The sequence below is a fragment of the Phodopus roborovskii genome, unplaced genomic scaffold (assembly GCF_943737965.1).
Source record: "Phodopus roborovskii unplaced genomic scaffold, PHOROB, whole genome shotgun sequence".
In the NCBI taxonomy this organism is placed as follows: domain Eukaryota; kingdom Metazoa; phylum Chordata; class Mammalia; order Rodentia; family Cricetidae; genus Phodopus; species Phodopus roborovskii.
Window position 1 is genome coordinate 10,363,977 of NW_026126571.1, and position 27,984 is coordinate 10,391,960.

The following is a 27,984-nucleotide window of genomic DNA, read 5'->3' on the forward strand; positions in this document are numbered from 1 at the left end:
TCACTTTTGCCGTCTGGCAGGGGCGGGAGGAGAAGGAAATAGTCTCAGGACCCTCTTTCCGTTTAAAACCGGAACTACCATAGCGACATTAGAAGTACTCTTTTCAAGCAGATTTACTCGAGAAGATGACTGACGTGTGCTGAGCCTTCCGCTGGCATCCTCGCCAGGCATGGGTTTATAACCCCCCCTCTCCAGCTGAGATGTTCCGCGCCCGCCCCGCCCCTCTTGATCTTGTAGGCGAAGGGCGTTCCCAACGTGCACTGCGAATCGTCCGAAGATGGCGGCGTCTGTGTCTGCGCGCTGCCTGCGTCTCCGCGGTGGGCCTGCCCTCCTGCGGGCCGCTCGTGGGGCCGGTGTGTGTGAAGCGAAGCTCTGCTGCAGGTAAGACGACCCGGGGTCAGCTTCATCTTAGTTCCCTTAGGAGTCGTGGAACTGCATGCCGTGCAATGGTGTCTGCACGCCGGAGGCCGCGAGCCCGCAAGGGTGGCACGAGGCAGCAGTGGTGCGCGATGAGCTTCCAACAGCGTGCATCCTTTCGGCAGACTTCTTTATTGGTTGGTTGTAATGCTCTATAACGTTGGAATTACCCTCTAAAATAGGGTCCTGTTTTTTTTGTGAGGTGTACCTTCCCGCGCGTGCTTCTTTAAGCCGCCTACCATATTCATTTTAACTCTGCCAAGAGGAAAGGGCGAAGTAATAGATGTACGCCCAAATAAAGGGTAGGCTGTCATCGCCACGGCGGACCGAATGTTGTGAGAACTTTGAGGTGAGAAAACTAGGGTTTAGTGAAGGCAGAAACGCCTTGAAACGCCTGATCCTACTCATTTGAGCTAGTGGTAGTTACAACTTGGGACAGTGTTGCAGATATTTATGTAATTTAATTTTACACCCTAAAAACGGTGGCCTTGCGGAAGTGTGGGGCAGTTAGGTGTAGTCAACACTTGAAACCCTATTTTGCTGTTTTGTGTGTGTGTGTGTGTGTGTGTGTGTGTGTGTATTGATTCTGAGGCTTCATGCGTCCTAACTACCCCACTCTACTACTGAGTTAAAATAAGCAACCCAAGAAAAAGTTTTTTATTCGGCATTTGCCTTTTCTTCAGTTGGATGATAGTAGACAACTTCTCTAACATGCATTCTAACTAGTCATAACTGTCTGAAAGAACTATAGGCAATGAATGAGATGTAATTTACAGTGTATAGCTTGTACCTACTTTATCTCAATTCTTCTAAAAGAGAGCAACAACTAACTTTGTAGAAACCATTTTGCCTGTCAGGTCCCAGCCCTCCGTTTCTACCTGTTTTCTTTGCCTGGGGCTACTTCTTTGTCTCAACATAAGATGATCTCTTCCTGATGTCACTTGATAACCATAGCTTGGAAGAGTTGATCCACTTCTAAAATGCCCCTGTCATAGAGAGCTTTTGCTTTAAAATGTTGCCTGAAGGACAGGGAGATGGCCCAGTGGCTACAGATTGCTTGTTACACAAAGCCTCCATGATGATATAAAGTTGGAAGTAGAGAACCAACTCCAACCAACCACCAACAGACGGTTGGTGGCTATGCTTGCCTGGGTATATACAGTGACACAAAAATAATAAAAGCTTAGGCAAAATGATACCTTAGACCAGATACCAGTGGATGGCATAGTTTCCTCTGTGATCACATGTAAACTTTCTGAGTAATTCTGGTGCCCTTTAAGAATGGAGGATACAAAGTAGCATTAACTGTTCATTATCTTTGTTGGTTTTAGTTTAGGATACCAATAAATGTGTTGCTATCCATGAATAAGATAAGCCCTTACTGTCCTGGAACTCTATAAACCAAGCTGGCAATGGGCAAATATTTCTATATTGGCTTTAAAAAAAAAAAAAAGGGAGCTTCTGAGAATATAGTAGTTAAAAGCCTTGTGTTGTTGGTATATTTTTTGGTTATTAAAAAAGGTGAATTATAAGGTCATGGGTGATCTTAGCTTTGCTTCAATTGCTTTGGAGTAGGCATTTGCTTGCTATCTGGATTCTGTCTATTAAAAGCAACACCTTACTGAATTGTTCCTTGTCTTATGTTTTTCAGATTAATTTCTATATATTTACTTTTTTTTTAAGATTTACTTATTTATTATGTATACAGTGTTCTATCTGCATGCCAGAAGAGGATACCAGGTCTTATTACAGATGGATGGTTGTAAGCCACCATGTGGTTGCTGGGAATTGAACTCAGGACCTGTGGAAGAGCAGCCAGTGCTCTTAACCTCTGAGCCATCTCTCCAGCCCCAGTTTCTATATATTTCAAACCAGCTATTCAGATTGTTCCAGTGCCATTATATTTTCCAGTTTTAATCTTGATTATTTTGTGATGAGATTACATGCTTTAAAAGTCTTGAGTGAGACTATAGATTAGACTTGACAGCATAAATGAGGCTCTGGTTTGATTCCTAACATCACAAATAAATGACTTAATCAGTCTTGACAGTCTGTTGTTTCTTGCATTGAACTTGATGTTTTGATTGTGATGTGAGATATGCAATCTAGACTGTTTGATCCATGACAACTAGAAAATGTAGCTCAAATGTATGTATGTGGGTGGAGATGAGCCAAGAACTTCATTAATGAGCAGGCTTTTGCTCTTTTTATTTTAATGCAGATTTTATCCTGGAAGTGCATCTCTCCAAAAAGTTGAAGGAACAAATGTAACAGGTATTTTTAAAACTATGAAAATAGTTCTTTATTAAAAACAGAAACAAACAAACAAACAAAAAAACCCATGCATTCATTGTATTATTAGGAAACTGATTATTTTTATTTATATCTTGTAAGGGATTGAAGAAATAGTCATTCCAAAAAAGAAAACATGGTGAGTATTAATTTGCTATTCATTGAACTAGTGGTTGGATGTTTATTGTGGTCTCAAACCTTCCTCCAGCCTCTGCCTCCTGTCCCTGAGATTTAAGGATTTGCGGTTGTGCCTAATTCTGTTCTGGGGGTTTTGAGAAGTAAGTCTTGGCTCTGGGTGAGGCCTTGTCTTTAAGGCCTAGGTCCTATAAGAGTAGAATGACTTGTTGTCTTTGTAAGTGTGAATGGATACTCTTGGTAGAGGCTGACCTCTGGTTCCTATTCTAGGGATAAAGTGGCTGTTCTTCAGGCACTTGCATCCACAGTAAACAGGGTAAGTAAACATGACATGGCATAGCTCTTTGTTCCAATCCCTTCTTTTGGAAATGGGGAAATAGGTTTATGATGTAATGCCTACCGAGTGTTTTTACAGTGTACTATAATTGTTTGTATATTGTTTTTAGAGACAGGGTCTCTGAAGTCTTGGCTGTCCTGGAACTTGCTATGTAGATCAGGCTGGCCTCGAGCTCACAGAGATCCTCCTGCCTCTGCTTCCCAAGTGTTAGGATTTTTTTTTATTTATTTATTTATTTATTTTTAAGTTAATGTGCATTGATGTTTTACCTGCATGTGTGTTAGTGTGAGGGTGTTGGATCCTCTGGAACTGGAGTCACAGGCAGTTGTGAACTGCCACGTGGGTGCTGGGGATTGAACCTGGGTCCTCTGGAAGATCAGCTGGTATGCTTAAGCGCTGAGCCATCTCTCCAGCCAAATGTTAGAACTTTTAAAGGCATGTGCTGCCATGTCATGCTCATACTAATAATTTTTAAATTACTGGAAAAGCTGTTTGATGTGCTTGTTTCTAAAAATGACATGAAACAAATGTTAATAGAAGCAGGTGCTTGTTTCTGAGGGATTTTGTAAACAAGCAGAGATGTCTTAGTTCTGACTGAGCCATGGGTCTTTCCTACAGATGTTAATACACTGGTCAAAATACAGGTCTTATGTCAGGTGTGGTGGTACAGGCTTTTGATTCTAGCATTGGGAGGCAGAGGCTGGGGTAGGGGCTGGAGCTCTTAGGTCTCTAAAAGCACACGCACAGTTCCGTATGACATTTCAGATGCATATTTACAGATAAATGCACTTCTCAGTCACTGTCCACCTGATTAGTTGGGGCAAGGTCTCAACTGTTGGCTTATAAAGACTGGCTTAGCTAGCTAGTATTCTGAGAATCCCTTGTCTCTGTGTTCTGAGCACTATCTATAATTATAGGCGGGCTGGCACAGCCATCCGATATTTACAAGTTCTATGGTTCATGCTTGAAGGGGAAGTGCTGTATCTATTTGGCCTTTCCCTAGTTCCTGGAGAAGGAACTCTGTTTTGTTTTGATTTGTATTTTTGAGACAGGATTTCTTTGTAGATTTGGCTGTCTTGGAACTAGCTCTGTAGACCAGGCTGGCCTTGAACTCCATCTGCCTCTGCCTCCCGAGTGCTGGGATCAAAGGTGACTGTCACTACCTGGTAAGTGGGAACTCTTGAAGTGAAGTTGCACACTGACTGTGTTGTGGAGGAAATCTTATTCCAGGGAACCGTCAAGTATTAGTTACCAGGGGTCCTCAGCTAGCATTTAAAACTGCTAGTCCCAACTAACAGCTGACTGAAATCCTAAGAAATAAGGCAAGGGATTAACACAGTGCTCAAATGCTATGTTCAGTCCCTAGCACAAAGAGAAGAGAACACCTTGTAAGATGGATTTGTACTTACTTGCTCTAAATTGTCATAGTTTGGGGAAAGTCTTTTGACATGTTTTTTTTTTTTCTTTTTATATATGCAGACATATGATCATATTTATTCCTGCATGTATGTTTGATGTGTAATTAAAGTTTACAGAATTTGTGATCATCACTAAAGCTTAGAGTTTCAGTGAAAATCTAAAAAGATGTGCCTTTCCACAGGACCCTACAGCTGTACCTTATGTTTTTCAAGATGATCCTTACCTCATACCAACCTCTGCTGTGGAGTCTGTGAGTGATGTTATGCAACCTATCAAGTAATTTTTAAGGTCCTTACTGACGAGTGTACGAGTATATAAATAGTTGAATTGTTAAAACAAACCTTGGAAAGCTTATACGTGCTGACAAATGATAGGCTCTGAATCTCTTTCATCAAAAAATTGTGTATTGTCTCTGAAGAAAGTTTTGATTTTAAACTTTTTGTTTACTTTTTTAAAATTAAGGTCTTAATTAACACATAAGCAAGCTGTGTGTGTCTGTCTGTCTGTCTGCCTGTGTGTTGCTCTGTATATAAAACTTCACCAGAAACTAATGTCATATTCAGAAGTGAGACATGTGAAGTACTTTAACTTGGTTTGTAATTGGGACTGCATTCTTTGGAGGGGGTATTTTCCTGAGAATGTAGTTTTGCTTAAGTCTAAATTATATGTACATGCTAATTTGTATTTAAATTCTCCCTCTCCCCCCCATATAGCGTTCATTTTTATTGGCAAAGAAATCCGGGGAAAATGCAGCAAAATTTATTGTTAATTCACATCCCAAATATTTCCAAAAGGATGTGGCTGAGCCTCATATACCGGTAAGGAGAGATGATTGTGTCTTTTCCATAATAATGTGAATGCAGATTAAATCACACTTGCATAGCTGACAGTTCTTGTGTGTGATTCCTAGTTCTCCTCTGACTGTTCCTTCTCGTGGTCCTTTAGATGCTTGCTGCATTTCCTTATCGATGTCTTTAGGAAGTCTCCATGCCCCGTCTCTGTTTTCAGTTTGCACTTGGCTGTTTTGGTCACCCTCGCACTGCACTGACAGTTGTGTGTCATGACCGTGTCCCTCTTCTGGGCCTGAGGCTGTACTTCTGACTCCCCTTTGTTCTGTGGTGTGCGCTGTTTGTGCAATGTCTGCTGAGCAGAACACGTGCAGCTCTTCCTCCTGAGAGGAAGTACTACCTCACAGCAGCCCTTGCTTACAGCTACTCCCTCCCCTTTGTTCCCCAAACTCACACCCTCCTCTCAGACTGCAGCTTCTGGTGACTGACAGTAAGGCAGCAGTTACATGGTGAAAATTAAAACCCTGTCTCAGAACAGTGGCAGCTGTGGGCTGGTCAGCTGTTGGCCCAAACTCTTCTCGAAAGTTTTGCCTGACAGTGCTTTTGTGCTTGGCTTTGGGGTCACAGTTGCTGGAAGCCTTGCAGGGGTCTCCAACCTTGGAGACAGTGCCGCAGCACATTGTACTATAATGGACTCTGTCTCTATCTGTTTGTTGTTGTTTGGTTGGTTTGTTTCTGGTGTGTGTGTGTGTGTGTGTGTGTGTGTGTGTGTGTGTGTGTGTGTGTGTGTGGTGCAGGGCCTTCTGTAAGCTCTCTGCCCTATATGGGTTGCTTTTCCTACTGTGACAGAATCCCTGACAAGAAGCTGTTTATTTAATAAAGGACACAGTTGAAGGAAGTAAGGCTCACGTGGTGGGGAGCATGGATGGCAGCAGGAATAGTGGGTGTGGCCACCCTGCTGCAGCCAGGGAGCAGAAGCCACGCCTCCCAGTGTTAGCTGGCTTTGTTTGTGTATACCGTCCAGAGCTTGTATGGATGGCGCTGCTCACATTTAGAATGGGTTTCCCCCCCTCAGTTAACCTGGCCTAGAAGGTTCTTGATTCTGTCAAGATGACAGCATAATTACCACTGCTGACTCTAATGTCTTAATCTTTCGTCATTAGAAGTACTTTGATGAAAGGTAATCCCCCTTTAATAAAATATCAGAATTCCTAGTGCCTAGCTTAGTATCTGGTAAGTGGTACCCACTACAAATAGATTTGATAAAGTAGTGACTGAGGTAAAATCACGATGCCTTGGTGGTATTGGGTGTTCAAAGGAAAAGCAAATTCCAAGAAAGGGTTTTGGCTTTTAGAAACTCATGTGCTCTGGTGACGTCTACCAACATGGGCAGTAAAGGAGGAAGACAAGGTTTGATTTGGGGGCCGGATTTTTGTATCAGCTACATACAAGCTAGAGCCAGAGAGGAAAGAGCCTCAGTTGAGAAAATGCCTCCATGAGATGAATGGCATTTTCTCAAGCCATGTGAGGCAAACCAGTAAGCAGTAGCCCTCCGTCTGCATTAGCTACTGCTTCTGGGATACTGTCTTGTTTGAGTTCCTATCCTCACTTCCTTCAGTGAACCCTTTCTTTTCCATCGTGTTTTATGAGCACGGTGTTTGTCTCAGCAATAGAAACCCTAAGATGAGGAGGGGGTGTTGTAGTTGGATTTTGTCTTGGCTTGTATTTAGGATCCCACCAAGTACCCTGCCTGGCCTGGAACTCAAAAGAAATCCACCTCCCTCTACCTGCAGGGTCCTGGGATTAAAGATGTGCTCCACCATGCCTAGCTTTTTTTGTTTTGTTTGGGAAGCAGGCTGTTTACTGGAAAAAGTATTCAGCTCAAATACGGTTGACCTTAGGTTGGAAATGGGGTCTTCAAGTATGGATTGAATATTTGTGATTGAATGTTTTAAAATTTTCATCAAGTCAGGAAATGGCCCATCAGCCTTCTCTGTACAAGTGGGAGTTTATTGGCCTTTCCTGTTTGTTCCTTCATTCACTTATTTGCTTGTTTGTTTTGATTTTTGTTTTTTGAGACAGGATTTCTCTATGTAGCCTTGGATGTCCTGGAACTTGCTCTGTAGACCAGGCTGGCCTCAAATTCACAGAGCACAGAGCTCTGCCTGCTTCTGCCTCCATAGTGCTGGGGATAAAGGTGTGCGCCACCACCTGCCCTGCCCCTTGTTCTTACCTGTGTATTTTATTTTTATGTCCAGATGTAAGTGGTATGTAGGAAACAGGAACTGGAGCGGTGAATTTACTTTGGTGTGGTGGTGCTAATAGCCTCATCCTACTGTTACCCTATTTTCTTTGCCTGTTTGTCGTTACTTATTTATCTTATTTTCCAGTGCTTAATGCCTGAGTCCCTTGAACCTCAAATTGAAGAGGTTAGTGAAGCTGCCCTGAAGGAACGAATCAGACTCAGGAAAGTCAAGGCGTCTGTGGACCTCTTTGATCAGCTCTTACAAGCAGGTAACTCCTCTTAGTCAGAGCCCCTCTTGAAACATGGGGCCATTTGATATGATCAGAATAGATTTGAGTAAAACTGACCAGTATTGTTACTTTGTTTCATTTGTTTATTTGCTTTTGTTCATTGCACTGGTGAAGAAAGTAAGCCCCCTTTTTAACAGAAGGTGTGAGAAAGCTAGGCCAAATAAAAAAGAAATACAATGGATGGTGGTGGTGCACACCTTTAATTCCCCTTACTTGGAAGGCAAAAGCTGGCAGATCTCTGAGTTCAAGGCCAGCCTGGTCTACAAAGAGTTCAGTACAGTCAGGGCTACACAGCAAAACCCTGTCTTGAAAAAACAAAAAGAAAACAAATACTTTATTTTTGTGTGTGTTTTGTTTGCATGAGTATCTGTGTATTATGTGTGTGCCTGGTGCCTGAGGAGACCAGAAGAAAGCATCAGATCCTCATTAACTGGAGTTACAGGATGGTTATTTTACTATCATCTTTAAAGTCAGCTGTTACCATTAAATTTTAGGAATCTAGACTCCTATCTAGTGAATTTCAGTGAGTGCCTGAGTCCATTTGAGATGATTATTTGTGTTTATTAAATGGGTCTGGTCTAACAGAGTTAAGTGGAAAATGATCTGGACTAGCAGGTGGTTCTTCAGTGACAATGTTCCAGAGAGGAAAGACCAAGAAAACAAAGAAGATAGGAAAGCAGGAGTCAAAAGGACTCACACAAACTGTGAATTGTGCCAAACAAATGTATTAAGAAATACAGCATGTTAGATACAGTTCACAGGGGGAAAGTGTGACAGCATAAAATCGCCATTGGTTATATTTGTTAATTGGTAAAATGGCAGCATAGATTAAGGATGTAGCCAGATAAGCCACCTTTAATAGAGAAAGTGAAGAATTTCATCTAACAGGCTTTGGTTCTTGGATGTTTGAAGGTTTCTTTCTTTCTTTCTTTCTTTTTTTTTTCCTCCTAACACAGGAACTACAGTCTCTCTTGAAACAACTAATAGTCTCTTGGATTTATTGTGTTACTATGGTGACCAAGAGCCCCCAGCTGACTGTGCTTTTCAACAAACTGAACATGCAGAAAACTTGGTAAAAAGAAAAGAAAAAACTTGGTTTCTTTGTTTCTAAAATATTTTCTCAAAAAGGCCAGGGTTCTGTACCACATGTCACAGTAAGGGGTCCATACTGAGGTGGTACAGTAGCCTTCACCCAGCAATGATGAAAGATGACATGGGAAATGAACATTTTTTTTTTATTCAGTTGTAATCAGTGCATATTATACAAAATGATGTGTTTTATTATGACATTTTCCTTCATGTATGAAATGCATTTTAATAATACTCCCTCCCCCTAACCCTCTTTTACCTTTTTCCAGTGGTCTGTTTCATCTTCCCAAATAGTCCCTCTTCTACTTTGATCATATGGGATAAAAACAAGCAATATCTGCTTTTCTGAATCTGAATGGAATCTCTGGTTCTGTCCATGTTCCTACAAATGACACAATTGGTCTTTATGACTGACTAAAACTTCAGTGTATTTATGGCCACACATTTTTTGAGGCGGTGAACCTAGGGCGCTGCACATGCTAGACAACACTGGACCCTGGAATGCTACTTCAGTGTCACGCCCGCTTTGTTTCTTGTTTGTTACAATAAGGATCTTGCTAAAGTGCTTGCACTGCCCTTAAATTTGTTTTGCATGCCTCAGCTTCCTGGGTTCCAATTCCAGCATAGAGGCAGAGGCAGGTGGATCTCTGAGTTAAACCAGCCTGGTCTACATGGTGAGTGAGGTCCAGGCTAGGCAGAGCTACATGGTGAAACCCATCTCAGAACATCAAATCTATTGGGCTTATTGATGACGCTTGTGTCCCAGTAGTTTTACGTTTCTGTCAGCAGTGAGTGTTTAAGGGTTCCTTTTATCCTGCAGCCTCGCCAGTGTTTGTGACTAGAGTGAGTGGGATCTCAGTATAGCTTTAATTTGTGTGTTTTTTTAATGGAACAATTATTTTAACTATATTCTACTTAGCAATATTTTGTCTTCATGTACCACATACTCAGCAGATGTTTGACCAGAATTGTTTGAGCCAGCCCTCTGTCACTATGGTGACAGCATGTTGTGTAATCATCAAGGAAAGGCTCCGTATATCGTCACTGGTCACCCTTTGCTCAAAAGTTGTACATACGTGGCCAGTGAGATAGTTCAGCATGTAAGGGCACTTACTTACGATATAGGCCTAAGAGCCCAAGTTTGATACCCGGGGGCCATGTAAAGGTGGGACGACAGAACCAGCTCCTCAGATTTGTTCTGTGATCACACATGTGTGCTATGTATAGCAGCATTTGCAGGTCCACACTGGACACTCGGTGCCTTTTTAAAATTCATACAGATGTGGGCAGACAAGAGGGAGCATCTTGCACTTATGCCGAGTGTTGCCTGTAGGTGGAGTAGTAGCTGTCAAAAGTTGGAGGGTTTTATTTCTAGAAATAGATTGCAAGGGATCCTTTATATCTGGTATGTAGAGGTATGTATGGAATGTTTTCTGAAACAGTATGGATTTATGCCTGTACTTGCAATGGTCCTAAAAACAGTGTAGAAAGCCAATGGCAGGCGATGATGGTTGAGTAGTTGTTATTAGAGCCCTGAATGGGATGAAGTAAGAGGTTACTGAGCATCTATATCTGCAATCCAATTTTTATAACTGCACTGCTCCAAAAATCTGAACTGCATCTATTAAATGGGAACTGCCACACCTGTCCTTATATGACTTCATTCTTTCAAAACTCCTTCATGTTGTATATATTTGGAGGATGGATTTTATGTTTAAATCCCATCCTTTTTTGGATGAGGGATTCAATCTTTGTTTTTTTTTTTTTTTTTTTTTAATCCACTCAGACTGTGTTCCCTCCCTCTCACTTTCCCAGAAGGAAGAGAAGAATGTCAATCTTTGTTATTTTTATAGTTTTTTTTATTTGCAGAGAATGAAAATTTGGGTTTTGACAGAGGGTTTCTCTGTAGCTTTAGAGCCTGTAGACCAGGCTAGCCTAGAACTGACATAGATCCTCCTGTCTCTGCCTCTTGAGTGCTGGGATTAAAGGCGTGTGTGACTACTACTCAGCTTACAATGCAAATATTTTAAGTGTTTCTAAGTAATGATATTCTGGGGTGTTCCTGTTCTTTGTCTACTAATTGTGGGTTACTCACCTACATAGTAACTAGTGTTTTAAGCACTCCAGCAGTGGGTAAGTCGTGCCTGTGACCTTGCAGACAGTCTTTTGAACCCTGCCAGGCTGGTCCCTTGTTACCAGCCTTCTAAAACAGCTGGCTGCCTACAGAACTAACCCTGGCTTCTGCAAATGCTAGTCAGGCCTCTCTCTGCCTCATGCCAGATGCTTCATTTATAAATAAGGACAGGATTTAGTCTTTCAAAGGTCCTTTAGCTAGTATTAAACATCAATGTCCATACCTCTTGCTTTCACACCATGTGTGCAGTATTTTTCTGAGTCAAGCCAGTTGTGTCCCCTGTAGAAGCAGATTGCACGTTGGTTTTGCTCTCTGCTTTTAGGCAGAACACATAGGGCACTGCCTTTGTCCTATCACCAGATGACCTCTTGTTTAAGAGCTGACTTCTTTTGTGTTCGCTGTTTTCACACTGAAGGAATTCACTGTGGGTGTGAACTTTCTATTGAGTTTCTCTTTGCCTTTTGCAGATCAGTTATTTCTTTTAGTTTTCTGAATTTCCTTTGCTTTTCTGATTTTTAATTAGTCTGCTATCAAATATTGTCTTACCTTTTATTTCATGTATTCTAGGAAGAGGCCACAGAGACAAATAATCAAACCTCCAAGATGAAGACTATTGCTTGGAAGTATGTTGCATGTGAAAACTTTGTATTATGGGGATTTTACATGAAAAATACTTTACATTGTCCTCTGGAGTTGCAATTCTGAAGTCTTCTAAAACATTTTAATTTTTTCCCCTTCATTTTATAGTTGTGTTCTACACTCTGCCTTTATATTTCAGACCTCTTGTCTTGTCTGTGTGTATGTGAGACCAGGTTTCTCTGTAGGTTTTGGCTGACGCTCACTATGTAGAACAGGTTAAACTTGAACTCTCAGAGATCTTTATGTCTCTTGAGTGCTAGGATGAAAAGCGTGTGCGACTATAGCTGGTGTGTTAGTTACTGTTACAGCCGAGGCCCCGCCTCGTCCAGGCTAGCCCACCTCGTCCAGGCTAGCCCCACACACACACCATGCCTGCCTCTGCTCCCAGGGCCTGGCATTACAAGTGTACAACATCACTTCGGGCTTAGACTGCTTTTTGTATGAGTGTTAACTCCTGCCACTCTATTTAGGGTTTGCCTTTATTCTTCTTTTTGTTTTTCCTGTTTTATTTCCATCAGTAGTGCTACCCTGACATCTAGATAAGTAATTCTGAAAGTTCATGTACTTCTGTTTACTGGAAATAGTTTGGAAAAAAGTAAATAACATTATAGTTGAACCTTTAATGAAGGACTGCATAAGATAAAAATAAATATCCTATGTGGATCTGTAGAGAAGAAAGACTACCGTTAATACCAGAAATTGAGATGAAGAGAGAAGGCTCATTAGTTAAGAGCATTGTCCTTTCTCTAAGAAGGCTCAAGTTCTATCTCTGTGAATTCTGACCTCCGTGACCACTCACCCAGGAGGTAGGCACACACTGAAACAGACAGTGCATGCGTGGGCCTTGTAGAAATGCCATGCTCATATTCTAGTTCTGTGTGTTTTCTATACTATTAGGGTATTTGGAATACAGGAAAATGTATATAAGGTGTGTCGCTTTCTTTCCCTCTAGTAAAGGTACAAAATTGTTCATTGTAGAGTCATGTTTGCCTCGGGGAATTCTTTTTCAGTATATGCAGAGTATTTTGTTCTTAACCCAGGGACCCTGAGCTATGGATGTCCAGATAGCTTCAGATCTTTGGCCCTCCATTTATGAGATGATAAACCCATGAAGCTCTCTAGGTTGTAGAATGGTTATGTGGAAAATGACAATTATTACTACTTTTCTGAGTGCCTCTGGTTCATGTTTATTCTGTTTCTAGAGCACAAAACAATGCTGAGAGAGTGTTTGCTCTGATGGCAGAGAAGAATGCACATTCCTACTGTACAATGATCCAAGGGATGGTGAAGGTACCTTCCTTTTTTTTTTTTTTTTTTTTTTTTTTATCTTGAAGGTCCATTGAGTTGGATGAATAATATGATATTTGTGGGTTGTGTCAGTTCTAAGCAGAATGTCTATTATTTGCATCATTCAACTTTTATATGAATAATGAAAGCAGTACTACTTCAGGGTCTCAATATGTAAGCCCGGCTGGCTGGGCTGTTAGGCAGACAAGGCTTAAATTCACAGCGATTTGTCTGCCTCTGCCTTGCCATCAAAGGTTTTCCAATAGCTAGGGAATTTTTTTTTTATTTTCTTTCTTAGGCTGGCCTCAGACTCAACAGTTGTTCCCACTCTAGTCTCCAGAGTAATTGGGATCATGGGCATGGCATGTACTGTAGCACTTAACATGATCATTTCATGTAGTGTCTTTGTGAGCCTATGCTCTGTCTGTGACGTGTCAAATGAGGCTGTTGATGACTTTGTGAGGCATTTCAAATTGTGGACTAGGGATGAACAACCTTTGTTAAAGTTTTGTGAATTTTTTTCTTTATTCATGTGTGTATGCATCTGCCTGTGTCTTACGTGTATAAAGGGGTGTGTGGGTGGGTGGGTGGTAGAGCCAGTCACTGCACTCACTTGTGATTGGGCACCAAGCTCTCTTAAGGGCTGAGTCAGTCGCCCTGAAAGTCAAAGGGTGGAAAGCTTTGCTTTGGGCTGTGAGACGCCCAGTGCTCTGTCGTGAGATGTCTCCCCTCTCGCCGCCCTATTTCTTCTTAGCTGTAAGTAACATGCTCTGCCTCGCCCTCAGTTGTGACCACTGATCATGTCTCTAAGCATTGCCAGTGCCCCTGGAAGAGACTGCCAGTAGGACACAAGCTTTGGAACTGGAGGCTCCTGTTTTATGTGTTCACATTCCCAATTGTGAAGACTTTGATGATAATTGCTTTTTCCTCTCTAGCACCAAGCTTATGCACAGGCACTGAACATGTACACCGAGTTATTAAATAACAGACTTCGTGGTAAGTTTGGGGACTCCCCGACACAGTGGCTCTCAACCTTCCCAATGCTGTTAAGCGTTAGTACAGGTCATCATGGCGTGCTGACCCCAACCATAAAATTATTTTGTTGCTGCTTCCTAACTGTAATTTTGCTACTGTTATGAGTCATAATGTAAATATGTGATAGGCAGGATATCTGGTGTGTGCCCCCAGGGTTAGAACCACTGTTCTAACAAGAATCAGGTCTTTGGATGTTGTCTCAGCCATTGGTCCACAGTTGTTGTTTGGAGGATTGTTGCTTAGATTTTATGACCATTTTTTTTTTTTACCTCAGCTGTTTTCGGTAAATTTTCAACCTCAAGTTTTGTTAAAATTTTTTTTTTTTTTTTTTTTTTTTACAGCTGATGTATACACCTTCAATGCATTGATTGAAGCTAAAATGTTCATAGCCAATGAGAAATTTGAAGAAAAATGGAATAATATACTGGTAAGGAAACACCTGTATTGCCCTCTAGCCACCTTTGACTAAGAAATATTAATTTACCATTTCTGTGGTGGCAACTGCTCAATACCCTGCCCTAGCTTAAGAAGCCTCTATTATGGGGCAAAAAACAAAACACTGATTAATCAATGACTACATAGCTAGGATTCAGGAGGAGTTGGGGCACTTTATGTGTAATTGATTTCATTGTTAATTATAAAAGTACATATCTATTACAGAATTCTAGCCAGTGTAGTTAAATAGAAATCACTGGATTTTGTCAAAACATACCATGAGAGCTTCTATTGTAGTGTGAATTTGGTTTAAGACTGCAGATAAACACCTGATTCCCTGTGGTAAATAATAGGGTTTGGAGGGACAGAGGTAACCTTGGCCCATGACAGTGTTTGGAGGCTTTCTAGAAGGTGGGATCAGTGGCAGGCAGTTCTTTGTCCGCTTTTGGTTTTGTTGGTTTTCTTTTGAGAAAAAGTCTCACTATCCAGCCTTTACTCTGGAACTTGATGTCAGTCTCATAAAACAAAACCAGGCTGGTTTTCAACTACCGAGATCCCTTGCCTCTGAATCTCAAGTGCTTCCATTAAACATGGACTACCAAACCAGGCTGTACAGTTTTTAAAGCAGATAGTTATTAAATTAGGGTATGGGTGCTAATTTGTTTCATATGTAGCCACAGAATTAAATTTTCTCAGCAATTTTGGCAAATTGCCTTGAAGTAAAAAAATTCTGTTTTGAATTCACTCAGGATCTGCTGAAACATATGGTTGCACAGGAGGTCAAACCAAACCTGCAAACCTTTCATGCTGTGCTCAAGTGTCTCCGGAGGTTTTATATGTTGGGAAGGTTGCCAGCTTTACAGACATTACGGGAAATGAAATACCTTGGAATAGGTAAGAGTGCATCCTGGTCCTCTGAAGATGAGGTGAGCTGACCATTGATCTCAACCACAAAAGCCAGAGTGTCTATATTTTTACTATTACTTTACTGTTAGGATTTCCTTGTGCAATTCACATGCAGTTGGTTCTTTGTATCTGTCTTTGCATTCAACCCCAGATAGGAATGTCAGGTAAAAATAATTGTCAGTATGTATTTACTTGTATTAGGTCATTCCTAAAGAGTGCAAGAAGTTTTTGCATGGCATTTATGGCATATCAGGTGTTACTGATGATCTAGAAATGCTTTGAAGTGTAAGTTAGGATATTTGTGGGTTATATACAAGTAAATTTATGTGACATCTGAGTAGCTGGGCCTTGGGGTTCTGGATACCAAGTGATAACTGTCTTCTGTGACAGGAATGCTTTATCATTTTGTGTTCTTTACAGTAGATACAGAATGTTTTTTAACATTCAAAGACTTCCTGTAGTTCTCTGGAGTTTAAAGAGTTGATTGCTTTGTTGGCTTGTTTTATGAGACTGACGTGCTACCTACTGTGCTAACAAGACACTTTGTTGGCTTGTTTTAAATTCTAGGACATTTTTCTAGCATAATGAGATATTGTAACTCAAATTATGTGCTTGCTGCTGTATATTGTGTGTACTTCAGTAACTGCTTAATTTAAGAATACTTGGACATTGATTGACATCGTGGTACTTTGCTGTTCTCAGTAATGATCTCACTTATGGATAGTAACACAGTGATATCGTTAGGTGACTTCACCTTTTTATAATATGAGCTAAAAATGTCTTTTGCTTAAATGTTAACATTGTGCTTCAGCTTTTAGATAACTGATACTTTATTTTTTTCTCTGTCTGCCTGGTAATTTGAGAACCCTCGCTTGCAACATACCACCATATTATTTCTCTCTTTTATCATCGAGGTAGGTATACCCTTACATTATTTTAATTTGAATAAAATTGACCATCTCTGTTGAGTTTATGTAATTGTTGCTGTACTTTTTCTTCATATGACTCAGGTTCACTTCTAAGCACCCATATGGTGGCTCACAATTACTTCTAACTCCAGTCTCTAGGGACTGATGCTTCTGTTACCTCCAAGGGCCCCAGGCCCATATAAGCATATGTGCAAACAAAATATCTGTACACAGCCTGGCATGGTAGCACAAGCCTTTAATCCCAACACTTGTGAAGCATAGGCAAAGTGGGTCTATGAGTTTGAGACCAGCTTGGTCCACAGAGCAAGTTCCAGGACAGCCAGGCTACACAGAAACCTGTCTCGATAAACAAACAAAAAACATATACATAAAAGAATACCCCTGCATGACATTGATACCTGTAGTCCTATGTCAGTACTTAGGAGGCAGAACTCTAAGTTGGAGGTCTGCAAGACAGTTATTTTCAAAAAAAGAAAAGAAAGTATATAAATTATCATATATAGTTTGAGCAAATGATTAATCTTGAGAGTAGAGCCCTTGATTGTGATAAAATACAAACTGGAGAGGGCTATAGTAGTCACATTATAGACTGTAAAGAACAGACAAGATGGGTAGTTAAGCGTTCCTTTTTGTCTTTAGAACTGTGCTACTCACTCAGTAAAATAGCTTAGTAGTCACACAGGTTGTTTCAGTGTATTTTTTAAAAAAAAATGTGGCATTAGGGCTCAGCAACTTTATTTTTCTTTGTGGGTTTCAAGCATCAAACTCCATCATCAGGTTAGCTGCAATTACCCTTATGTAACCCTGAGCCGTCTTACCGCCCCAGGCATTACCAGTCTTACTCTGCCATCTACACTCCTGGCCGTCTTCCCCACAGTGGTCCCCTCCACTTTCATGTGTCATATAAACATGGCATCTGCACAATCTAGATTCCTTGTGGAAGAAGAGTATAATAATTGTCTGACTTACTTTGCTTAATATGCTAATTTCCAGTTGTTTCCCTGCAAATGTGATATAACCGTTTCTCTTAAATAGAACTCCAGACCCTTGTCTGTAATCTCAGAACTTGAGAAGTCAAAGTAGGCAGATCAGATGTTGAAGGTCACCATTGGGCCAGCATGTGCTTGCTATGTGAGTCTCAGAGAAAGCTCAAACGGGGCCTAGGAAGATAGGTCAGTTAGTAAAATGCTTCCTACACAATCTAAAAACTGTAGAGATTAATTCCAGAACACAAGTGTTGTAGCACATACACACTAGTAGTCCTAGCAGAAATGAGCAGACCCTTTACTTCACCTAAGGGCCATCCGAACTAGCCATTTTCCTGTAAGTTGCTCTTGTCACTGCTTTTTATCATAGCACAAGAAAGACCATATTACAAAAAGGCAAATGGATCCATGGGATAGGTCTGGCAAGCCTTGGTAGCTTTAATTGGATTCCAGAACCAGTGTGAAGCCAGACTAGGTCGTGGGTATTTAATCCTGACGTCCATGGTGAAATGGGAGGAAGAGACCATAGAACCCCTAGAAGCAGCTCACAGGTGAACCTCTAATTCCTGATCTCTCTCTGGACCTTAGTGTTAATAAGCACATGCCACATACACTGGGCTACTGATGTCCTTTTCCGAAAGTCCTTGCCTATGCCATGGTTTTAGAGTGATAGCCCTGTGGATTTTCTTTAGCAGTTTCAGACAGTGTTAGATCCTTCATTAGTCTTTGACCCATTACATTTTTTTTTGTTTGTATGCAATGAGATTGTTTTTTTTCTACATATACAAATAGAATTTTGGAAGCCACAGAGATGGCTTAAGTCAGTGGTTGATTCTCAACATTCCAAATGCAGTGGCCCTTTAATACTGTTTCTCATATTGTGACCCTGAACCATAAAATTATTTTCATTGCTAATTCATAACTAATTTTGCTACTGTTATGAATCAAATGTAAATATCTGGTGTGCAGCATCTCTGTATGTCACCCTTGGGAAAGGGTCAGTCAACAACCCACAGGTTGAGAACAACTGGCTTAAGTGGTTAAGAGAACTTGTTGATCTTCTCAAGGACCCACAAACTCCACCTGTAACTCCAGCTTCTGGAGATCTGGCACCCTCTTCTGGACTCCCGTTACACCTGTGGTACACATTCACATGCATCAGGGGTTCTCAGCCCGTGGGTTTCCACCTCTTTGTGGGTCCCGTATCAGATAATCCTGCATATGCGGTATTTATAGCATAAATTCATAGTAGACTCACAGTTATGAAATAGCGGTGGAAATAATTTTATGGTTGGGGTTACCACTACATGAAAACTGTTAAAAGGTCTCAGCATTAGAAAGATTGAGGAGCACTGACATACATGAGTAAAAATAATTTCAAGAAGAAAGATACAGTTTTCCCAGTATGTTCCATGTTTCTACAGTATGTTTCATGGCTGTGTCCTCTATTCAGTTCTGCTAGCTACATGTGTGTTTTTGTGTTGATGCAGTGTGGAAAGGATGTAGTGCTTAGTGTTCACAGATGAGAACTAGGGAAACCAGGAATTTTAAATATACTGGGTTGTCCCTTCAAATGGAGAGGTATAGAACCTATAGGATAGGTTCCTTTTGGAAGGAAATCCAAAAGGCTGGGAACAGATGTGCCTATTAGTAGCCTGGTGACCTCTGTATGATTGGTGACCACCTGCATGGTCAGGGCATAATGGCTCCCCAGACCCTTACCACGTGTTTTGTTTACTTTGAGTCTGGGGTCTTAGTTAATCTGTAGAACCTATCATTATGGAAGATTCCCAGTATCACTTGTATTTTACAGTAGTTTTTATATAGCCGTGTCTTAAACTTTGTTGAACACATAGGATAGAGTTAATTATAATTATCGCCAGGAAACTTTTTCCACATTGTGCTGTGCTTAAATATGCCTAAAATTAACTGCCTGGTGTCATGCTTTCCAAGTTCGCACTAGCACCACCTGTTGAGTTATATTGACCTGGACTTCCCTCTTGCCAGGTACAGTTTTTGCCCTATCAGTGTCCAGTTCACCTTTTCAAACCCCAGTTATTTTGCCATGTGGCATAGAATGTCTTGAACTTGCTGTGTAGTTTAGGTAAACCTGTTTGATGACCTTTCCACTTTAGTGTTGGGATGAATGAGCACGTTTGGCCATGGCTGGCTGGTGTGACTTCTAAGAGCTGCCACATTCGCTAATCTATTCTGCAGTTGCCTTTTTTCCTTGGCTTTCTTCACCTGGTTTTACTTTAAAAGAGCACAGGAACCACCAAATAATTTGATTAAGTGTGTTGGTTTGGGATGAGGGGCTGCTGGTATTTGTTCCACTCACAAGAAATTTTAGCTTCTTAGGAAGAAATGAATAAAGGTGATGTCTAACTAACTGGACCGTAAAGACATAGCACAATACTGCTTACAGATTTTACAAAGATGTGGGCTCTGGGCTATAGAGGTTTCTTTAGTGGGTTTTTGGTCCTGCCCAGCTCTCTGCTAGGGCTTAAGCTAAGGATGGAGGCAGCAGATAGGAGGGAGGTCTTCATAACTGGGGCTGTGAAGTTGGTTCTACTTATGGAAGTGGACTCTTGGTAAACACGTATTTGCCTTGCTTTTCTGCAGGCAGTTCTATGAAAGCACCATCCCTCATCATCTATGACATCATGAATGAGTTAGAGGGAAGGAAATTCTCTCCACGGGACCTGGATGATGGTAGGTACAGAGATTACTTATGGTATTCCAGCTAATGACGGGTGGCTTGCTTGAGTGACATTAGAGGCCTTGTGTTGAGGGCAATGTTTATTTGGATTGAATATTCTGAGAAAGCCAAGATGTCTGTGGCATGTTGATGTTATTGTTATGAAAATAATATATCCATAGCAACCAAATTTGTGAACTTTGCTTTTCAGATAAATTTTTTGCGTTGGCCATGAATGTGGTAAGTGTTATTTCCTTAATTATCCCTGCTCTAAAGGTTCTTCTCTGTGTTTTCATTTATCTGTAAGTGGGTGCTTTGGATGCTTCTGCATGTCCTTTCACTATTAACTCTTTCCTTCGTGTCTTTGCTTCTACTTTCCTTCTTTTGTACAATCTGTACTTTTAAAGTCATATCCTACCTCTAGTCTTTATTGTGCAGTCCCTTTCCATGCTGTTTTGATAAGCTTTCAGAATGTTCTCGCTCATTTCTTTGTTAAGATAATAGGAAAAATTATTATGTCGATTTTCTTTTTATCATTATAGGAAAAAAAATTCAAGTTTTCAGGATGAGCAGAGAGCATCCTGTTTATTGAGAATTATGTGGCAGCCTAGTATCTATCCTCTGGGGTTTCCTCTGAGAATTCATAGGGCTGGTTCTTGAAGCTATTTAATGGTGATTTTGATGGTAAAGTGATATTGCTAACTCAAAAGTTTGTTTTAAATTTTATAAATTAGGGTTTATTTTCCCCCTAATTTCTTGTGACTTTTTTGCTGTCAATCAATAAATTGAATATTATTAGTTAAGTATTTATACAAAGCAATTGGTACTTTTTTTTTTTTTTTTTTTTTCTTAAAGACAGGATTACTCTGTGTAACTGTCCTGGCTATCTTAGAACTCACTTTGTAGAGTAGGCTGGCCTCAAATTCAGAGATTCACCTGCCTCTGCCTCCCAAGTGCTGGGATTAAAGCCATGGGTCATCACTGCCCATATACTTTTTCAATATGTATTGAGTCTCTGTTGGGCTTACAAGAATGTCTGGGTAAGGTGGGTGTTGGTAGCGCATGCCTTTAATCCCAGCACTCAGGAGACAGAGGTCAGCCTGGTCTACAGAACAAGTTACAGGACAGTCTCCAAAATAATACAGAGAAACCCTGTCTCGGGGAGGAAAAAAAAAAAAAGAATGTCTGGGTAATAATATTTGCAAATTTTCAGTGTTCATCTCTCAGAGATTTAGGGCTTGCTTACCAAATTCATCGTCTTTTAAACACGGGAGACAACCGGAAACTGATTGGAGGTGATCTTCAACGTAATTTTTATTAGTAAGTATGTTACTTTATGTTTTTAAAATTTTGTGTGCGTGCATGCGTGTGTGTACACGCACCTGTGACTGCATGGGAAACAAGAGGGTACCAGCAGTTTTCTTCTATCATCCTTTCTTCTTTGAGGTAGAGTCTCTTCCTGAACCTGGGTCCGTGCCTTAGCTAGTCTGGAAGTCCATTAAGCCTTCCGTCTCTGCCCTGCCTTAAAGTTGGTTACAGGCATTTGCTAGGAATGCCTGGTATGTTACATGGTTTCTGGGATCTAAACTCTGAGCCTCTTGATTTTGGACCAAGGGCTCTAAATTTTTCAGCTTTGTCTCTAGCTCTCTCATTTTAATTACTGGATTCTGCAATAGGAGGATCTTGTTGACTGTTTATATCAACTCTAGTTTCAGGTCATAAGCTAATTAATTCATAGTAATTGAGTTACAAAAGCAGTGGGACTTAGGAGGTGGCTCCATGGGTAAAGTACTTGCTATGCAAGAATGGGGTTCTTGCTTTAGGTTCCACCCAGCACTCACTGGTGGTTTGTATCTACAACCCCTAACTGGAGTAAGAAGTAGAAATAAGCAGATGCCGATAGCTAGATGACCTGAATGGCCACATGAGTGGCCAGGTCCAGTGGGATGGGGAAACAGTTGAGGACACCCAGAACATGTCCCCCATCCTACATGTAGCTGTACAGGCAAGGACATTTGCATATACACACACACACACACACACACACACACACACACACACAAACCATTGAAAAGCAGTGATGAAATGACTCCTTTGTTGTATCTGTTTAGAGATTTTACCCTGTTACATTTATGTCTTTAAGTGTCAGAGTTATGTCTATGTGTCCAGTTCATTGTTCCTCCACTGAGTACATTTAATACAAATATTAATTTGAGGTAATTGCTTTCTAGGATCTATCAGTTTACTTACCTAAGTGTACTGAGCAGGCAGTCCAAATGGTCCAGCTGAGGGCCAAAATAGCTCAAGTGGGAAATTAGTTACACCTAGCACTTTCCTTGGTCAAATACTGACCCTTGCAACTTGTTGTTGTAATAGTTCTTGTTATTGTGTGTATATGCCACAGCATGAGTGTGGGGGTCAAAGGACAACTCTGTGGATAAGTTCTGTCCTGCCTTTACATGTGTTCCAGGGATGGAACTCATGTTACCAGGTTTATACGCCAAACAGAGTACCTTTGCCCAGTGAACAACATCTCACCGAACTGAAATTAGAAACATTAAAAATCTATGCTTACTACAGGAGTAGTTATACTGAAATTTCAGTAATCATACCTTATTGTTGCACACAGCGACTTTAATCTAAACATGCTTTTTTCTCTCCACAGTTCCAAGTTTTTCGGTTTGATTTGTTCAATGGAACAAATTGATGTCACTTTGAAGTGGTACAAGGACCTAATACCTTCAGTAAGAGGATTCATTACTTGTCTTTTGTCTTTGTAGAGGGATATGTGAGTGTCTTCCCTGGTGGATGCTTTAAAACCATATTTCTATTTCACTCAGATGTTCTTTCCCCACTCCCAAGCATTGATAGATCTTCTCCAAGCATTGGATGTGTCCAATAGGCTAGAAATGGTTCCTCAAATTTGGAAAGGTTAGTATCAGGTTTTTGGTTTTGTTTGCTTTTTTTTTTGGCCAATGCTATCTTGTTTTAGCTACTGATGTCTTTATTAATAACCCATTTGTATCTTTAGTACTGAAAGCTTTCATTCTTTTGCAAGGGGTATGTGGGGGGGTGTTGAGACAGGATTTCTCTGTGTAGCTTTGGTGACTGTCCTGGAACTCACTCAGTAGACCAGGCTGGCCTCAAACTCACAGAGATCCACCTGCCTCTACCTCCAGTGCTCCACTATTGCCCATCAGAAGCTTTCATTCATAGCATTTGTTAAGGTCAAACTTCTGGGCCATTGCTCCTTTTATATTGGAGAGTATATGTGGAAAATAAGGTCATTCTGTATAGTTGTTAACTGATGGAATCTAGGAAACGTTGCTAATTATGGAATTGCTACTAAATCCAGAGTGTCAGCATGCTATTGTTAAGCCTGTGCTCTCCTGTCAGCCTGATTGAACCCCTTGGTGTAGTAAGAATCAGTAGCAGTGCTGATTATGTTGCCAGGTAACAGTCATGAACATGGTTGTGTCTCAGTTTGATGTGGTTCAGATACAAGTATACGAGAAACAGGTACTCCGTGTCTTACTCAAGTATAGTGCATTTGGTGTGTTTTACATTGACTGCAAACAGTTGATTGGCATTGCCTTCTCACTCTGTTTCTCTGGCTGGCCTGGTATTCACTTTGTAGAACAGGCTGGTCTTAAATTCTCAGAGATCCTCTGCTTCCCAGAGTGCTGGAATAAAAGTTGTGCCAACTTTTCTTACCCGCCAGAAGACTAAAGTCAGTAGTGGATAAAGATTCACTAAATGCTTTGCATTGTGGTGATGAGTGTTACTTTCTTTTGCTTTAAGATAGTAAAGAATATGGCCATACTTTCCGAGCTAACCTAAGAGAAGAAATCTTGATGCTCATGGCCAGGGATAAACACCCAGCAGAGGTAGGGTTATCTTGAAAATCGATTCTATCATCGTCATTAGATGTGCACTGACCTATGTATTTGCTAATACTTAATGCCCTTTCAAGGGTGGCTTCCTTGGTTTTATCCATCCTCTGTGGGATCTTTGGATGTGTAATTCTAGATCTAGGGTAAACATGTATTAACATTTATTTGCAAAACACCAATCTTAATGTTAGCCTCATTCCTCTAGTCCAAAGCAGACAGTAGCAAAATAGTCAATGACAGTATGTGCCAGATTATTTGAATAATTATTATTCCATGGGCTAAAGAGTTGATTCAGTGAAAAACACTTGTTATTCCCTGTACCCATATCAGGATCTCACAAACACCTACACACAAGTGCATATACTCCTTTCCCTCCTCTCCATATAATCAAAAATAATAAAAATTAGGTGCTCTTCTATCAGAGTGTTCTGGTTAAGTTTCCAGAACTCACAACTGTCTGACTCTAGTGCCAAGGAATACGATATCCTCTTCTGGTCTCTCAGGCACCAGACACACATCTACACATGCAGGCTAACACCCATACACGCAAATAACAGTGGCTTTGTTAGGGTAAGTTCTGTTTTTTTTGTTTTTTAATTGCTACCTGAAAAGATGTGAGATGGCTAAGTTCTTTCCCTGTAACATACATGGAAGGAGGAAAGAACGACTTCCACTAGTTGTCCTCTGACCTCTACACATGACCTCCACGCCCTTATGTGCACATGTATACACAATCAAAAGAAATTAATATGAAACCTTTTAAAGGGAATTCAGAAATGTAGTTAATTGCACTATCCCAAGACAGGTTCAGGCTTCATTTTACTGTATTTCTTGTTTGCCATTCATGTGATAGTCTCTTGATTTTAAATTCTTGTCAGACCAGCTAGACAGTTCTGCTGACTCTTAGAGCCTCTCAGCTTCAGGTGGCATTTGCTGACTGTGCTGCTGATATCAAGTCCACATATGAAAGCCAAGATGCCTGGCAGACTGCTCATGATTGGCCAGCCAACACTCTACAGTGTATAGCTGTCCTTTTTTTAAGAGGTGGCAGAACCCAGGAAGCATGGTGAGTATAAGTTGTCAAATGTAAATACTAACATTTATTCTTAGAGCTGAAACCTTGACTGGTTGATAGATGATTGTTCTTTAATTCGACTTAGTGACAGGTAGTTTATCTGGAACTAACCTGAATGGATATACAGTTAGGTTTTGGTAGGCACTTGTAAATGCCAGCTAAAAAGGGAACTTTAGTAAGGTCAGTATGTATGATGCATTTGAGAAGAGGATATTGTTCAAGGAAGCTGAGGAGTCTCATTTGATACCTTTTGGTTTTCTGTGTCTTACTGGGCAAGAAACTCAACCTCATTCTTTGCCACTATAAATGGTTCTGAGAGAAGCATACGTTTGAAGATGCTTTTTTAAAGCCGTTTGTGATGGTGCATGCCTTTAATCCCAGCCCTTGGGAGGCAGAGACAGGCAGATCTCTATGAGTTTGGGACTAGCCTGGTCTACAGAGCAAGTTGTAGGACAGCCTCCAAAGCTACTGTCTCAAAAAACCAGAACAAAAAAGAAAATGCTCCTGTGATTAAGTAGCAGTTATTTGCAAGTGCTCCTTTCTTCTCCATCCCTTAACTTTGGCCTGGGTACCTTAGACTTCTGGCAACTGGCATGTTTTTGAAACATGGCCTTATCAAGAATTGTTTGTGCCACTGTTCTACTTCTGTATGTTTTCCCAGCATTTCAGTAATAAATTGATTATAGTTATTTATAAAAGGAGGCCTTAGGCATACTCATGTTTCCATTCTCTTTCCCTCTCCTCATCTCTGCTCTCCCCTCCCCTCTTGTTGAACATAAATGTGTAGGGTATCTCTTGCTAGTCTAAATGTGCCTGTTGTTCCAACCATCTTTTTTTGTACAATCTTGTTTTGGGGCCGTAACTCACTTAAATGTGACCTGTTTAGCATTGTGTTGTCATTAAAAACAAACAAACAAACATGTTTGCATGATCAGGCAGGTTTGTTTGCATGATCAGGCAGGTTGGGACGCAGAAGCAGGCTGTGATGATTGGCGCAGGGGTACGGACCTCAGCTGAGTCATGGGAGCTGAATGTATGTGTTTTGCCATTGTCTTGCATGTGGCAGACAGATGGTATTCACATATATGAGACTGTTGCCTTAATCTGAGCCTGTTCTTCATATTGGAGCTCTGTGGCAGACTGACTGAGAATTTAAGATGGGAGTCGGCTAGGCTCTTCTCACAGGGTGTAGGATGGACTCCCTTCTGCCCTGGGTACAACCAGCAGTTCTCATCACTGGCCACATCTCAGATTTACCTGTTGAATTCATGTAGCCAGAATTGGGAACTACTTGAGTCCACAGGAATTCAAGGAGTCTGACTTCTCTTTAAGTCACTTAGTTTCTAAGTCTGTGCAGAGGTCAGCTTTGGTTGGCACTTACTTTCTGTCAGCAGCCATCTTTCTCTTCTTTCACAGGAAAATGTTGGCACTTTTCAAGAAGCATAATAAGATCCCCGGGTAAGTTGACAGGAAGAGGCCTCACCTGGTACAGGCTTGAATTACTCACGTGGGCTTGGACTCATGGGTAAATGATTGCATTTTTTCCACAAGCCCCAGCCACTGCATTTGAGGGCTCTTTGCTAAGACAGGCAGTTCGTCTCCTATCGTCAGGGGCAAGTTCTTTCTTGAGGAAGTTTTCTCTACTCGGTCAGTGATCATATCTTGGGGATCTACAGAATGTTAGCCTGTAACTTTTGTCCAAATTTAATGAGGATTTGACTAATAAACTTATTCTGAACTTTGCCTGTAAATAAATATTTGACTAAAAGTTAGGAAAGTAAATTGGGGTCACTGGAGAAGTGCTCAGTGGTTAAGAACACTTTGCTTGCTTTCTCAGACCCCACATGAACACTCTAAACCATTTTCAACTTGAATTCCAGGAGGTCTGGCACCTGGCAAACACAGGCATTACACAATGGTACGCCTACATACATGGAGGGAAATACTTGTATATGTACAGTACATCTTTCGTAGAAAAAAGGTGAGTTTGGACTGTTGTGTTTGCTTTCTTTTACAGAGATAAACTGCTGGAGGAGTTTATGGACACTGCAAAAGCATCTGACAGCCCTGACTCAGCCATTGAGGTTGTGAAGCTGGCAAGTGCCTTCAGCTTACCTGTTTGTGAGACCCTTGCCCAAAGAGTAATGATGGATTTCACAGTCAACCCAGAACAAAAGTAAGTCTCCATCTCCTCTTTGGGAGATTATAGCTTTCTCCCATGTGTTATCATTTGCTTGTAAATTCAGGGGTGATGACGTGATGGCGGTTTCTTCTGTCATACGAGTTTGGAACTGTTGGAACCTTTCCTTTGTTCTTGAGTAGTTCAGTGCAGATTTCGGATCCCTGTTTCTTCTTTCAAAACTGCTGTGTCTGTATATGTCAGAGATGCCAAACACTCCCAGCCCTATGAGCTGAAGGTTACTATTTCTTTTCCTTACAGAGAAACCCTGGAAACCCTGGGTAAGCTCACTGTATCAAACAGCAGTAGCGATGAAGACAGCAGCAGTGACAGTGACATCGGTGAAGACAGAGGAAAGTGAGCGGTGGCCCACATAGCTGCTGGGATGCCGAGGTGCAGGGATAAGCAGATACTGGGCTGGGTTTGCAGTGCTAGCTCAGTGCTGCAGGACTGGTTTAACCCACCATCTCCAGTGTGTGGTCAGTGGCTCTTGGAGAATAAATCCCACACAGTGCAGTGTCTGCAGACTTCCATTTTCACTAATCATCATGTTAGAGCTCGTTGGACTTTGCTGCCCGCCTGCTCTGTGATGTGCTAGCTGATACTGTGGCCTAGAGATAAGAATTTAAAATGGTTTTCGTGCAGGTACACAATTGCTGTTGAATTGATTGTATCCCAGTTTGGGAAGTACTTAATGTGAATAACTATCTTAGAACTAATTATCAGAAGCAAGTTACCAGTTTTAAGCTGCATAACTGGTAAAATGATTAAATAAA

At 41.0% G+C, this 27,984-nt stretch overlaps 1 protein-coding gene and 1 non-coding gene across 2 annotated transcripts; both read left to right on the top strand.

Annotated features, from left to right (window-relative positions):
* Positions 1-266: 266 nt before the first annotated feature.
* On the top strand, positions 267-27,984 carry Ptcd3 (pentatricopeptide repeat domain 3). Its single transcript, XM_051202854.1, has 24 exons — positions 267-381; positions 2,639-2,691; positions 2,812-2,848; positions 3,115-3,160; positions 4,782-4,850; positions 5,314-5,418; positions 7,779-7,902; positions 8,880-8,995; positions 11,714-11,769; positions 12,988-13,075; positions 14,008-14,068; positions 14,449-14,534; positions 15,292-15,436; positions 16,312-16,362; positions 19,986-20,075; positions 20,273-20,301; positions 21,275-21,381; positions 22,727-22,805; positions 22,902-22,992; positions 23,863-23,948; positions 24,872-25,020; positions 26,446-26,487; positions 27,047-27,205; positions 27,470-27,984. Exons 1-24 carry the CDS (start codon positions 278-280, stop codon positions 27,567-27,569), a joined length of 2,073 nt encoding a protein of 690 aa, XP_051058811.1. The 5' UTR covers positions 267-277; the 3' UTR covers positions 27,570-27,984.
* LOC127235901 (small nucleolar RNA SNORD94) lies at positions 26,006-26,142 on the top strand. The gene has a single exon (XR_007835741.1). It is a non-coding gene; the product is annotated as a small nucleolar RNA SNORD94 (small nucleolar RNA).

Coding starts and splice junctions, on each gene's coding strand:
- Ptcd3 (XM_051202854.1), top strand. CDS start 278: ATGGCGGCGTCTGTGTCTGCGCGCTGCCTGCGTCTCCGCGGTGGGCCT. Junction 22,993..23,862: donor GGTTCCTCAAATTTGGAAAG/GTTAGTATCAGG, acceptor TTTTGCTTTAAG/ATAGTAAAGAATATGGCCAT. Junction 27,206..27,469: donor ACAGTCAACCCAGAACAAAA/GTAAGTCTCCAT, acceptor TTTTCCTTACAG/AGAAACCCTGGAAACCCTGG.